The sequence below is a fragment of the Herpailurus yagouaroundi genome, unplaced genomic scaffold (genome assembly GCF_014898765.1).
Source record: "Herpailurus yagouaroundi ecotype Mexico unplaced genomic scaffold, PumYag 100, whole genome shotgun sequence".
In the NCBI taxonomy this organism is placed as follows: domain Eukaryota; kingdom Metazoa; phylum Chordata; class Mammalia; order Carnivora; family Felidae; genus Herpailurus; species Herpailurus yagouaroundi.
The window spans coordinates 43,422,722-43,437,036 of record NW_024412391.1 but is presented as its reverse complement, the minus strand read 5'-3'; the positions used below and the strand labels follow the sequence as shown (position 1 = coordinate 43,437,036).

Sequence of the window (14,315 nt, the reverse complement as noted above, 5' to 3'; positions counted from 1 at the left end):
CGGGGCTCGAACTCACGGACCGCGAGATCGTGACCTGGCTGAAGTTGGACGCTTAACCGACTGCGCCACCCAGGCGCCCCTCTTTCTTTTTTTTAAAAATTTTTTAAGGTTCATTTATTTTGGAAGGAGAGAGAGAGAGAGAGAGAGAGAGAGAGAGAGAGAGAGAGAGACAGCGTGTGGGTGGGGGAGGGGCAGAGAGACAGAGGCAGACACAGAATCTGAAGCAGGCCCCAGACTCTGAGCTGTCAGCACAGAGCCTGATGTGGGGCTCGAACTCATGAACCGTGAGATCATGACCTGAGCTGAAGTCAGAGGCTTAACCGACTGAACCACCCAGGTGCCCCAAGGCCATTTTCTTAATAGGAAGATTTGGGGAAATGTTTCTTAGGCACTGTCTAGATATTCAACTCTTTAGGGCAGAGCCTGTCCATGAGAAAAAGCCACTCATGTGGCTTCAGGAATTCATAAATAGGCCACGAAGTTCAGTCATGCTGAAATATTTCCCGTTGCTTTTCTCATTTTCCACCATTAAGCAGAATAGATTTCTTTCTTTGAGGTTTTTCTTTCTATTTCATCCTCTTCCTTGGATGGGCAGGGGGAGGTATGTTAGTTGAGACCTCACCTTAGTCATCTCAGAGGTTTTCTGTCTCTCTTAAGCCTACTTCAGTTTATTTTGTCTTCCCAAAACGGCAGGCGTGGGGAGAGTTACCTCGAAGCCATTTATTTATTTTTTTCAAGATTTTATTTTTAAGGAATCTCCACACCCAACATGAGGCTCGAACTTACAACCCAGAGACCAAGAATCCCATGCTCCACTGACTGAACAGCCAGGCGCCCCCACCTCAGCTCCATTTAAGTAGTTTCTAAATGTCAAGCAAAATTTTATTAGTTGTACAAGTCTATGTTGTAATTCCCATCCTTAGAGAAAAATTAGTACTTTCTTAAAAGATCCAGGGGCGCCTGGGTGGCGCAGTCGGTTAAGCGTCCGACTTCAGCCAGGTCACGATCTCGCGGTCCGTGAGTTCGAGCCCCGCGTCGGGCTCTGGGCTGATGGCTCAGAGCCTGGAGCCTGTTTCCGATTCTGTGTCTCCCTCTCTCTCTGCCCCTCCCCCGTTCATGCTCTGTCTCTCTCTGTCCCAAAAATAAAAAAAAAAAATTAAAATAAAAACGTTGAAAAAAAAAAGATCTGTTGTGTATCAGTAACTCCTGGAAGTTTAAAAATCTTATAGTTTGAATAACTTATTGCAAAAGCCACAAAGGAATGTTAAGGATCTACTGTAAGGCCATACAGCAGGAGACACAGGAATATAAAGTGAAATAACACAACATAAAAACTCAAATTAGGCATTAATACACATAATCTGTGACTTCACAGTCATTTTAGGGAGCCTAAACAAGAAAACAAAAAAAATGGGTTTAATTTCCATGGGCGCCTTTCACTGGTTTAATATTTGCATTCTGGCTCCCGTTTCCTGAGTGGGCCAAAATATATATACAAATATTTTCCAGGAGAGACTATGCAATGCTATTCTAACCAGAAATCCAGCCAACTCTTCTGTGGCTTCTCCCTCCATTAAGACATAAGCGAGCATCTGTTCAGTCCCATTGGACCCATCTCTGGAGTTCTATCAAGTAGACTACAGTAACCTTTCTCCAGGCGAGGTGGAAATATGTTAACCCAAGCGAGAAAACACGCGGCTGACAACTAGACAGATCACATTTTAAAAAGTAGTTTCCCTGGGAATGCAGGCTGGTGCAGCCACTGTGGAAGACAATATGGAGGTTCCTCAAAAAACTAAAAATAGAACTACCCTACGACCGAGCAATTGCACCCCTAGGTATTTATCCACGGGATACAGGTGCGCTGTTTCGAAGGGACCCATGCACCCCCATGTTTATAGCAGCACTATCGACAATGGCCAAAGTAGGGAAAGAGCCCGAATGTCCATCGATGGATGAATGGATAAAGAAGTGGTACGTATATACAGTGGAGTATTACTCAGCAATTACAAAGAATGAAATCTTGCCATTTGCAACTACGTGGATGGAACTGGAGGGTATTATGCTAAGTGAAATGAGTCAGAGAAAGACAAAAATCATATGACTTCACTCATATGAGGACTTTAAGAGACAACACAAATGAACATAAGGGAAGGGAAACAAAAATAATATAAAAACAGGGAGGGGGACAAAACATAAGAGACTCTTAAATATGGAGAACAAACAGAGGGTTGCTGGAGGTGTTGTGGGAGGGGGGATGGGCTAAATGGGCAAGGGGCATTAAGGAATCTACTCCTGAAATCATTGTGGCTCTATATGCTAACTAATTTGTATGTAAATTAAAAAAAATGAAAAATAAAACAAGTTAAAAAAAAAAAAGTAGTTTCCCAACTTGGGCTATAGGTTAGAATTATCTAGTTTGGGAGAGCTTTTAAAAATGCCCAGTTGGGGCGCCTGGGTGGCGCAGTCCGTTAAGCGTCCGACTTCAGCCAGGTCACGATCTCGTGGTCCGGGAGTTCGAGCCCCGCGTCAGGCTCTGGGCTGATGGCTCAGAGCCTGGAGCCTGTTTCCGATTCTGTGTCTCCCTCTCTCTCTGCCCCTCCCCCGTTCATGCTCTGTCTCTCTCTGTCCCAAAAATAAAATTAAAAACGTTGAAAAAAAAATTAAAAAAAAAAATAATAAAAATAAAAATGCCCAGTGTCTGAGCTGCACCCACCAACTGAATCAGAGTTTCAGGGATGGAGCCCAGGCAAAAAGTGGTTTAAAAATCCTTGAGGTTGGGGCACTTCGCTGGCTCAGTGGGTAGAATAATGTGACCCTTGATCTTGGGGTAGTGAGTTTGAGCCCCATGTGTAGTGTAGAGTTTATTTAAGATTAAAATAATAATAATAATAATAATAATAATAATAAATAAATAAATAAAAATCTTCCAAGTGATTTTGATTTCAGCCTGATGGAGAATCACTGTTCTAAGAGATTCAGTGGGAGGGGTGCCTGGGTGGCTCAATCGGTCATGATCTCACGGTTCATGAGTTCAAGCCCCACGTCGGGTTCTGTGCTGACAGCTCAGAGCCTGGAGTCTGCTTCAGATTCTGTGTTTCCCTCGCTCTCTGCCCCTTACCTGCTCATGATCTGTCTCTCTCTCTCAAAAATAAACACACATTAAAAAGAAAAAAAAAACAATTTCAATTAAAAAAAAAAAGGAGATTCAGTGGGTAGATATGGGGGTGCTGGGGAGGGGAGAAATTACTTTCTTAACGAATCTATAGACACTGATAACCAATACAATCTGCAAAAGTTAACCCAGGCCTTTCCTACGGGATGATCTCACTCCTCCCAGAAAAGATAGTTAAATTAATTTGAAGAAAAGAAAATTCACTAAACTCTTTTTTAGGGGGGGAAGGAGCCATCAGTAATTCTGTCCAGATCTTCCAGTTATATGCACTGAATAGTTGTTTTAGTTATAAAAGTAAAACGGACTCAACTTAGTAAATAGGGGAAAAAAAAAAAAAAGAAAGAAGAAAATACCACCCATTTTCCTGTCATTTTAAGGTAACCACAGTTAAGTTTTTTTTGGAGTAAAAAAATAAAATCGGGACCATGCACATATGGTTTTGTAATCCAATAATGTGAAAACCTTTCCTTGTCATTACACAGTCCCCCACACCACTGCTGTGAATGACTGCCGAGCAGTCCATTGTTTGAAACGGCCATTATCTATTGGTGACTGACTGATGTTTGCTTTAGGTTTATTCACGGACACAATTAGGACCATGATCCCTCCGACACGAAGTATGATTAGCCTGATAACTACCGAAAGGATAAACCATTGGTATAACACGTAAACAGGTGGTGGGTGGGGTGGGAGGGTCTTGATAGGTAGCATTTGCTGGTTTGATCGGTGTAAATACTCCCACCATGGCCAATTTCAAGATCGTCCTTCTACCAACTGGTTTGCCCCCTGAACATGGAACAATTGGCTCTCTGGAATCAGCTCCAACTCATCCTTCAAGAAAACCCTGGCTAAACTAAACTGGCCAGTTCTCCAGTTGTGACATGTTGTTTGAATGGTACAGTGGAAGTTCTGTGGATGAAGGTGAGCCGTAATTACAGTTATCTTAACACTCTGTTGTATTTTGGTTTGGGAGCTGTCAGGTTGGTAACTGGGGCAGCTAGATGGCTGAAGGTCTAATAAGAGTTCTCTAAAAGGTCTTAATATGGAAAGTGCTAGTACACTGGAAAGACCACCTTTTTTTTGAATAGATGGACATGGGGCTTTGCGAAGTTAACCTTATCATGCTTCTATGTGTTTAATCTGTATATGGGAATGATAATGTTGTCTCAATAGAGGTGGTGTTGGGATTAAAAACCTCACTCATAGGGCCGCCTGAGTGACTCAGTCGGTTAAGCATCTGACTTTGGCTCAGGTCATGATTTCACTGTTCGTGGGTTTAAGCCCGCATCGGGCTCTGTGCTGATGGCTCCCTCTCTCTCTGCCCCTCCCCCACTCGGGCTCTGTCTCTCTCAGAAATAAACAGTAAAAAAACAACCTCATGCATAAAGTATATAGTAAGCATATAATACAGTCAGCACTCCATAAATGTTAGTTGTCTTTCCCCCTTAGTGATCATACTCTAGATGTTCTTCTATGACAGTGTGAATTCTGTTGACACTTTCTTTGCAGGGAATTTAATTAAGTTGATCTTTAAATTATATACCTTTATGATTTAAACCAGGGATTGGCAAACTATGACCCGTGGGCCAAATCTGTTTTTTTTAATAAAGAAGGTTTTACAGAAACTTTCAGTTTTAAAGGAACACACCATGTCTGTTCATTTATGGAGTTCTCTAGCTCAATGGCAGAACTGAGTAACTGAAACAGAGACCCCGTGGCCTACAAAGCAGGAAATATTTACTATCTGGTCCTTTACAGAAAAGGTTTGCTACACCCGTGATTTAAACCATTCTAACCTTTCCTTAACTGAATACTTTCTTTTTCATAATATGCATCTATATTTAAAGAAAACAAAACAGAGAGAAAATGAGAAAGATGAGGAAAGGAAATTTTCCTAGGATTCAGAAATTGCAAAATAAATATTAGGTCCAAGAGCACCGGAGAAATACTTGAAACTGTAGGATGAAGCTCAGCTCTAATTCAGTCAAGACGGTATAGTTAAAAGAATATTTTATAAGTGAGACTTTCTACAAGGGGATTATTACTCCTGGACCTGGAATACACCTTGAATGTATATGGAACTTGGAAGAGTGAATTTAGGAGGCAGACACTTGGAATATTATTTATAACTTGGCCATGAAAGTGAACGAAACCACATTAGTCAGGCAATACAAGCTGATCTCTCTAACTACAGGTAAAATAACATTTCAAACGTTGAAAAATGTACACATTCAAAACTGTACAGGGTAGGGGTTTAAGCAACCATTTCCCCTAATTTTTGATGTTTACACGGAATGTTCTTCAAGCAGCAAATAAGTTACCAGTGATTGTGACAGACTGAACATGACACGTCTTTACCACGACATAAATTAATTCTCTCAGTGGGAAATTGTTAAAATAGGCACGCTGTCAGAAAGATTTCTTTATGTCTGAAGGAAAGGAAATGATTCCATTTCTTCCAAACATTCTTACATGAACAATAATAAACTCTCACTTTTAAACTGCCTATTTTCATGGGGTCCTATGGCACTGGTTACTAATTGGGGCAGTCATGGTTATCTGCTGTTGGCCACGAATCAGTCCACATGAAGTCAGGTATAAAACACTCTCCGGTACAAAACTGCCCCCATAATTCATGTTATAAATGAATAAATATCCATAGAAACACCCAAAAAAAGAGGATCGCAGAATTACACTACGCTTTCATAGCATTTCTTAGATTTACACAAAGATCCTGGCAAGTAAATCTTCACAGAATAAAATATGGTGGCTTATCTAAAGAAGGGATATAGGGTGGCTTATTAAAGAAATGGGCAAGTACCCAACACATATGAGTGACCCTGATTCTGTTCCTGAAGCAACGAGTTGAAAACGCCAGACCACAGAGATGAACGTTTATTGGATGCCGGGTGTATACGTAGGCTCTCACATTTAACACACACATACCTATATAATGGGTATTATTAGTGATCTGTAAAGGGAGACGTACAGGTGGGAACTCCGATGGGTCCGCCTCAAATGCCCTAACTTCGAAATGCTTAATCCTGACAGGGCACAGGGTATCTGTTAGCCATGAGCCCCCCAAAACTGCCCTTACAAAGGAGGTCCCATGACCAGAGTCAACTAAGTTTGGGAAACTTACTAAATCTTTCCCTTGGAGAAGAACAATATATATTAAAGCCCCACATTAAAGAAATCAGTCTGCTTTGGTTTAACCCATCAACTTCCCCCATCTTGTTAGGAAATGCCTTTCTTCCTGCTACTATTTCGTGAAAGTCAATATTCTGAAACACACTTTGAGAAATAGCACTGTAGTCCCCTCCCTTGCTGGGAGATGGCCGAAAGAGAAATCCACAAACTGTGAGAGAAAATAAACATTTTTACCCACAGTCAAGGGGGTGATGCTACAGAGATGACAGTGTGTGATTCCAGGTGGCTTCTCTTTGCTCTTAGGATCAACCCATGGTGCCGTGGCTCCTGTCCAAAGCCCCGGCCTCATCCCACACTGGTCAGTGGGCCTATTTCAGTACCTGGGACCTGCCAGGCTCCTCCTCATAGAACTTCTGTAGAAGGTTGTTCCCTGGCTGGACGTTCCACTTGAGTCCTATTTATCTTTCAGGGGAAGGGTTTTCTCCATTTCTGTCTGGGTGCCCTCCTATCACTGAGTTCTATATAGCACTTGTCATGGTTACAATGTTCCATTTATTTAACGCCTGCCTAAACTCCCACTGTGGAGGAGGAGGAGGGAAATATATCGCAGGGCGATCCCAGGACGCCCTCTGGTCTGCCCCGCCTCCAGGCAGAAGGGCAGTCTGGGAAAGAAGTTAAAGTCAGGGAAGACACACTCAGAAGCCTGGTGGTCACGGGTCCAAATTCCATCCTGCGATTTAGCTTTATTCACTAATGAAGTGGATTTTGATCTCTCCTTGGGCTCCTGTTCTGCTTTTCCAGTTGCTTCTACATTTGGGAGGGGAAGACAAGAGTGTGCTTCCTCACCGCCTACAACGCCCACATCTCCCACTGGGGCCCAACTGCCTTCAGGACGCGGACGAGGTCTCCTTTGGCTCGCTAATTATAGCTCAGTGTCTGGCAGGTAGAAGGCACTCTGATTGGTTTTGTTTTTTTACATTTATTATGGAAAATGTTTAAAATAAGCAAGCATAGGGAAAATCGCATAACGAACCCCTGGGTAGTCATCAGCCGATGCCAACAGTAATCAACGTATGGCCATCTTGTCTCATTTACTCTTCCACCCGACCGAAGCCAATCCAAGACACTGTGTCAGCTCATACGTCGCAAACGGTAAAGGCTTGAAAACATATCTATAGAACCATTATCACCTACATACTCCCAGTAATTCATAAATATTTCTTCAGCGATAAACAGAAGACTAAATCAACAAACTCTACAGAGACCAGTAAAGGGTGGCTCTGAATCATCATCTGTCCTCAGCCCCCTCCTGCCCCCCAGCGTATCAGACCTCAACGCGCACGCACACATTCCACACGCTCTGCCCCAGTAACTCCAACCCCGCCCCCAAGATGGCAGGGCCAAGCCACTCACCCGTTGGGGTGCTGCTGCGGAACGAAGAGGAGGGGGTGATGGGCGGGGTCACAGGAGGGGTAAGGCTTCCACTGCTGTGGCGTGGTGGAGTGGACACATTCCCTCGAGACACCGAGCTGGACAAGGTCAGCGAGAGCTTCGGCTGAATCTTCTTCTTCAGGGACTCCTGCTCTCGGCGGGCAGCATCTGTCATGAATCTGAAGCAACAATGGAGGGTGAGCAGCCAGGACCATTTATGGAGCGTGAGGAATGAGGACGGTTACCCGGAGTTGGACAGATGCCCCACCCTGGGCAAGGGGCTCATTCATAGGTCTCGAATCTCAGAGACTCACAACAGATTCCCTTCTCCTACACGACGGAATGATCTCTAGCTCAGCGTCTTCAGGTTCCTCACGGTGGGGGGGGGGGGGGGCGTTTCTTCCTGAGGCAAACCCTCCTTGTGGGAAACGTGTACACACAGACTATGTCTGTACTCAGGGCAGTGCCTTTGGTGACAAGACTTCCTCTCTCTTGGAAGGTTCTGTCTTGTCTTTCAACTCATAGAGAGCCCACCCATCGCACAGTTCCCCAACCTTCCCAGGGGGAAAGGGCTTCCTTCATCTGTAGATTGGTAGAATTTACTGTTCATAGCACTTCACTGCCACCTCCCATCTATGACCCCCTGAAAACGGATTCTTTTTTTTTTTTTTTGGTCTTACTCCAGTTCCTCATACTGTTATTTGGGATTTGAAAATTGTCTTGGCAGACGGAAGCTCTTGTCTCCCTAACCGTTAGCTGAAAGGGAAGGACACCCGCCCCCACAGATCGCTGCCAGCACACCACCAAGTCAATCTCAGTCAACAGAGTGAGTAAATCTGCCCAAAGCAGATTCACGAAGAAGGGAAGAGAGCAGTACAAGGAGGAAGCTCACAGCTGAAGACCTGTTTATATTGTGATTTTATTACTCATAAAGGGAAAGGTGACTTTTCCTGATCATTTCACTTTGGAAACGTCAAAGTTATCCCTTCAACCCCTCTCTTACGTTAGTAATATTCAAACTTCGTTCTTTTCTCACTGTATAACATTTCATAAGTTCATGTTATACGAGATTCAAAACAATCTACGAAATGGTATCTGTCGCTTAAAGAGCAAACTATTTTTTTGGATTATACATTTTTTTTTTTTTTTTAAAGTATAGGCTCCATGCCCAATGTGGGTCTTGAACTCATGACCCTGAGGTTAAGAGTTGCATACGCTACTGACTGAGCCAGCCAGGTGCCGGCAAACTTTTTTTTGTATTACCCGCAGGTGGGGCTTTGTCAACTGCATTTTTTAAAATTGTGGCAGAGGGGCGCCTGGGTGGCTCAGTCGGTTAAGTGGCCGACTTCAGCTCAGGTCATGATCTCGCAGACCGTGAGTTCGAGCCCCGCGTCGGGCTCTGTGCTGACAGCTCAGAGCCTGGAGCCTGTTTCAGATTCTGTGTCTCCCTCTTTCTGACCCTCCCTCGTTCATGCTCTGTCTCTCTCTGTCTCAAAAATAAATAAATGTTAAAAAATTAAAAAATAAAATAAAATAAAATAGAATAAAATAAAATAAAATAAAATTGTGGCAGAAAGCCTAGTGCATAGAACACATGAAAGCTTTTAGGCAATAAAATAAGCACCTATGCCCACTGCCTTGGCCAAGAGGACCTAACCAGGCCTCTCAAGTCCTCCCTGTACCCCACCCCCATCATTACGTTCCATTTTAATACAATTCATCATTAATTAATTCCATCGCACTTAAACACAGTGTTAATTACCCAACACATTTCACATTCTGTCTACAAAATTTCTTAGTATCTGCCTTCATTACACTAGGGAGTTTTGGAAGTCAACAGATAGTCCCCATGCCTGGTTAAAAAGCTTTAAACACTCAATGAAACAATATTACAGTATTGTTACAACGTCTTACAATGTCTACTTTTGTACTTGGAACATGCATGGCTCATTTCTTGAACGGCCTCTGCAATACAATAAAGATATATACTAAACCAGATATTTATGACGATCTGAACGGTAATAAAGCTAAATGCTTTGCCTTGAGCTCTTTGGTTTTGTGCTACAAGATGGCAATGGTTTAAAAAGAAATAAAGGACAATGCAAAACAGAATTGTTTGTGCCTCGTATCCAGTACTCATTTACTTTCAGATGCCAAAGTTGGCTCTATTGTTCTTAAAACTGCTTCCCCACCCCCCTCAGAAACCTCTAGTCAAAATATGGACCCTCAAAATATGGCAACTACTCAAAATAAGGAAAAAGAACAAGTGCTTTCCTCTATTATTCTAAGTAGAATTACTAAGTGGCACAGCACCAAGCTTCTCGAATGGGGGTTCACAGTATGCCCGGGAGCGGGCACAACCACGGGACGGACATGCTGCTTCCTCTAGAAAGACCAATTGTCCTCCATGTAGGGATTTCAGGTCCGTTTTTTAAATGGTAAAAAGAAAAGAGACTTTTTGAAGTAGACTCTATGGAGAGACTCTATGGAGTAGAAGGTAAAATGTACATCTTGCACCTTAGTTAGGAGCATGGGGCTTGGAGCCAGGCTGCATGTGTCACTTTCTTTTTTTTCTTTTAATTTTTTTTTTTAAGGTTTTATTTATTTTTGAGACCGAGACAGAGCATGAACGGGGGAGGGGCAGAGAGAGAGGGAGACACAGAATCGGAAGCACGCTCCAGGCTCTGAGCTGTCAGCCCAGAGCCCGACGCGGGGCTTGAACTCACGGACCGTGAGATCATGACCTGAGCCGAAGTCGGCCGCTTAACAGACGGAGCCACCCAGGCGCCCCTGCATGTGTTACTTTCTATCTGACTTGAGGCGAGGTTGATAAACCTCTCTAAACCTCCGCTTTATTCTCCGTAAAATGGGACTAAGGACCATCGGCAGAGGGTTAAGACACATCTCTTCCTTTTCTGCAGGAGACTCTGATCTTTGGTTAGCTCAGATGGTAGGCCAACTATGCCAGTAGGCAAGCACTCCCTGTGATCACACTGACCCCCGATTGGTAAATCGCTTCTCGACTGGGAGGAGTGAGAAACCATTTATTCATTCGTGACAGGAAGCCACAGCTCGGGCTTCCTGCGTGCGGTGATCTTGTATCTAGACCATTCCGGCGGGGAACTGAGGAGTATGCCCGTGGAGGGTTATGGGACTTTTGGCTCCTCTTCTGCCAGGGCAGCCCCCACCCTTGCCCGCGGGGCATCGTGACTCCCTGCCTCTGTACAGACCACTGTGTGCCAGCGAGGACTCCACAGAAGGCCCGATGCTGTCCTGCTGGCAAGCTGTGGCCCTGCCCGCTGTTCCTCTGAAGAGACCCAGCGCCCACTCCGGCTTCCAGTCGTCTTGAGAGTCTGAACGTTCATCACGGGAGAACATCACCCACTAGCGGACAGGATAGCGCTGACTTTAGGAGTGCCTGTCATACAGAAGTGGCTCAAAAACACAGAAGCCACTGTCATTTATACAACCCTGTGATACGGTTTTAGCTACATATTCGGTCTATCTTACCTAACTCCCAAGTTTCTTGCGGATGCGTTGCACGTTCGTAGGTCTGAGCTTTTTGTGTTTGTGCCTGACGTATAGAACGGGCTGTGGCTGGGCTGATGGGGAATCAGCCCAGGGAGTGCACATACGGCGTTAGATGGAAACTCTTGTCAAAAGAGGGAGGGAGAGAGGAAGGAGAGAGGAAGGGAGGGAGGCGACGGGCTTCTCGGTGTCTTCTCTCACCCCAGTTAAATAGTATCAATAGCTCATGCTTTTTATTGTACAATATTCTCCTACAGCTCAGGCATGAAACAACAACCATAAAAAACCACAACAAGGTGCACACATACCCCCCCCCCCCACCTTCACCCCCACATGAGTTTGGTCAGCTATGGACAGCAATCTATTTTCGGCTTATACCTGCTAAGTGCTTTCTAGAAGTGAGAACGAGACATCATGTTAAAAGCATTAAACATGAAACCCATAAAGCACTTCTGCCAACCTTCTTCTCCCTCCCTCCTTGGATTGGTGGTTGTGAACTTGCTTGCAGCTATACTCATAAATCCTGGCAACCCTGCCATATTAAGATACACAGCTGCAGGGTTTATTCCCGGTGACGACACACACGTGCACACGGGTGTACAAACGCCTTGGGAGCATTGGTTACGACTCACCAGTTTCTCACTGGCAATATTGCACTGCTCCTCTCTCTTATCAACCACGACATCACCTATTTTTTGAGACTTATGAAACCCTAAAGTGTTAAAGCAACGTTCCACCAAGATGGCCGCTTGTCAAAAGATGGGCAGATTCCCAACGGCAAGGAATCACTCAGGGAGACGAGTTCATAAAGAACCTGATACGGCAGAGGAAGGCCGTGAATACAGTCAGGGGCTAAAGACTCATTGGCTTTGACCAGAAAGCCAGACAAATCCACTCCCCACCTTTGAAGGCAGCTGCACTCTGACAAGCGTCCTTGAAGGATCACAGCCCAGACCTTTCTGTGGTCCGTCTTAGAAATGTCCCCCTGTATTCCCATTGCTGACAGGGAATTCCAACTTGGGAAGTCATACCACCCTGTGGTCTGGTGAGTTTTTCTCAGTGGGTTTTGACGTGCTGGGTTTTTCACCTTTTCTGACGCCTTCAGTAATAGCTGCCAACACGGGGGTCTCCGAGCTGGAAGAAACCTAGAAAAGACAGATCGCCTAGTCTAACCCCCTCATTTTTCACATTAACTGGGAACGGAGGTGTCGCGGCCTGTTTAAGGTCACTTTGCTGGTGAGGGGCAGAGAGCTGGCAGCAGAGAAATTCAGCCTCAGCGCTGAATCAAATGCTCCTACTCTGCCAGGCTGCTATGGGCATATCAAAGAACCCTGAGCTTTCTGGTTTTTGCTTCAGAGCCTCGGTCTTCAAAGTTGCAAGGGCTTATGGAACCAGAGCTTGGGGCTTGGGGAAATGCAGAGGGAATCCCTCTGGGGGGTTCCATGTTGGAAGTGAGGTGGCTGGGAGAGTAGAAGGCTTCACCCCTCCATGTCAGCCACGTTCTGCTGTGTGGGGCTCCTTGGCTCCCAGGGGCCCTGGATTTGTAACCTCACCAAGCTGTGATGTGGGGAAGCTGGCCGTGTCCACCTCCTTGAATTCTTTCTGCTTTGCAATGGGAATTGTTCTAATCTTGTAGAAGTTGTGTGCTATTGTGGGCTCATACAGCTCATCAGCTCGTGAGAGCTGATCATTAAACGTTCAGGGATTCTTGTGAGCCAGCTGTGAAACATACCCATTATTAAAAATTAAATTATACGAGCTTATAATTAAACAAGTATATTTTTAAAAGGTAATACACAAAGCCTATCAGTTCTTAATTATTTTATTCCATTTTACTATTATCTATGTCGTTGGGGTCATTTACATTAATATCCTGTCTGCTATAATTTCCATCTAATGATAATGGTGCTCCCATACACCTCTTCCCAACTCTGTTCAATGACATCATGTTGGTAGCTTGAAACTGTCCATACCGGGAGTATTTACACCATGGAAATTGGCAAATATTACCAATCAGGGATTTTTTTTCCTCTCTAAAAGTCAGTTATTAAAAATCTGTCAGAGGGGCACCTGGGTGGCTCGGTCAGTTAAGCATCCAACTCTTGATTTCGCCTCAGGTCATGATCTCACGATTTGTAAGTCTGAGCCCTCCATTGGGCTCTGCGCTGACAGCGCGTAGCCTGCTTGGGATTCTCTCTCTCCCCCTCTCTCTCAAAATAAATAAATAAACTTAAAAAAAAACTTATCAGGGGGCGCCTGGGTGGCTCAGTCGGCTGGGCATCCGACTTCGGCTCAGGTTATGATCTCATGTCATGAGTTCGAGCCCCGTGTCGGGGTCTGTGCTGACAGCTCAGAGCCTGGAGCCTGCTTCAGATTCTGTGTCTCCCCTCTCTCTGCTCCTCCCCTGCTGGTGCTCTGTCTCTCTCTCAAAATAAATAAAGAAAAAAAAACTTATCAGAATACCTTGTAATTATTTATTTTCTTTTTAGTGTAGAAAAGAGCATTTGAACTAGGCTCCTTGCCTACTCACTAATGGAGCCAATCACAGAAGGGATGAAGAATATATATAAGGAAGGCTTCCTTTCCTTTCAAAAATTATAAGAATACATCTCATTAAAATACACTTATGTAAACATTTTTATGGATTTGTGACATTTTTTTCAAATTGTGGAATATACACATACACAAATGAGTGCACATAATCCACATGCGCAGTTTATTTATTTATTTATTTTGCAACGTTTGTTTATTTTTGGGACAGAGAGAGACAGAGCATGAACGGGGGAGGGGCAGAGAGAGAGGGAGACACAGAATCGGAAACAGGCTCCAGGCTCTGAGCCATCAGCCCAGAGCCCGACGCGGGGCTCGAACTCACGGACCGCGAGATCGTGACCTGGCTGAAGTCTGACGCCTAACCGACTGCGCCACCCAGGCGCCCCACACATGCGCAGTTTAAAGAGCAATAATAAAATGACAGTCTAGGGGCGCCACCCAGGCGCCCCACACATGCGCAGTTTAAAGAGCAATAATA

The 14,315-nt window shown here is 44.6% G+C and overlaps 1 protein-coding gene across 1 annotated transcript in view; it reads right to left on the bottom strand.

The window, feature by feature from the left end:
• The window catches only part of JAZF1 (JAZF zinc finger 1), a 357,655-nt gene that overhangs the window by 42,298 nt on the left and 301,042 nt on the right, over nt 1–14,315 (bottom strand). The window contains exon 3 of the mRNA XM_040472378.1: nt 7,739–7,935. Within this exon, the coding sequence (XP_040328312.1) occupies nt 7,739–7,935 (197 nt within the window). The remainder of the gene's footprint in view (nt 1–7,738; nt 7,936–14,315) is intronic.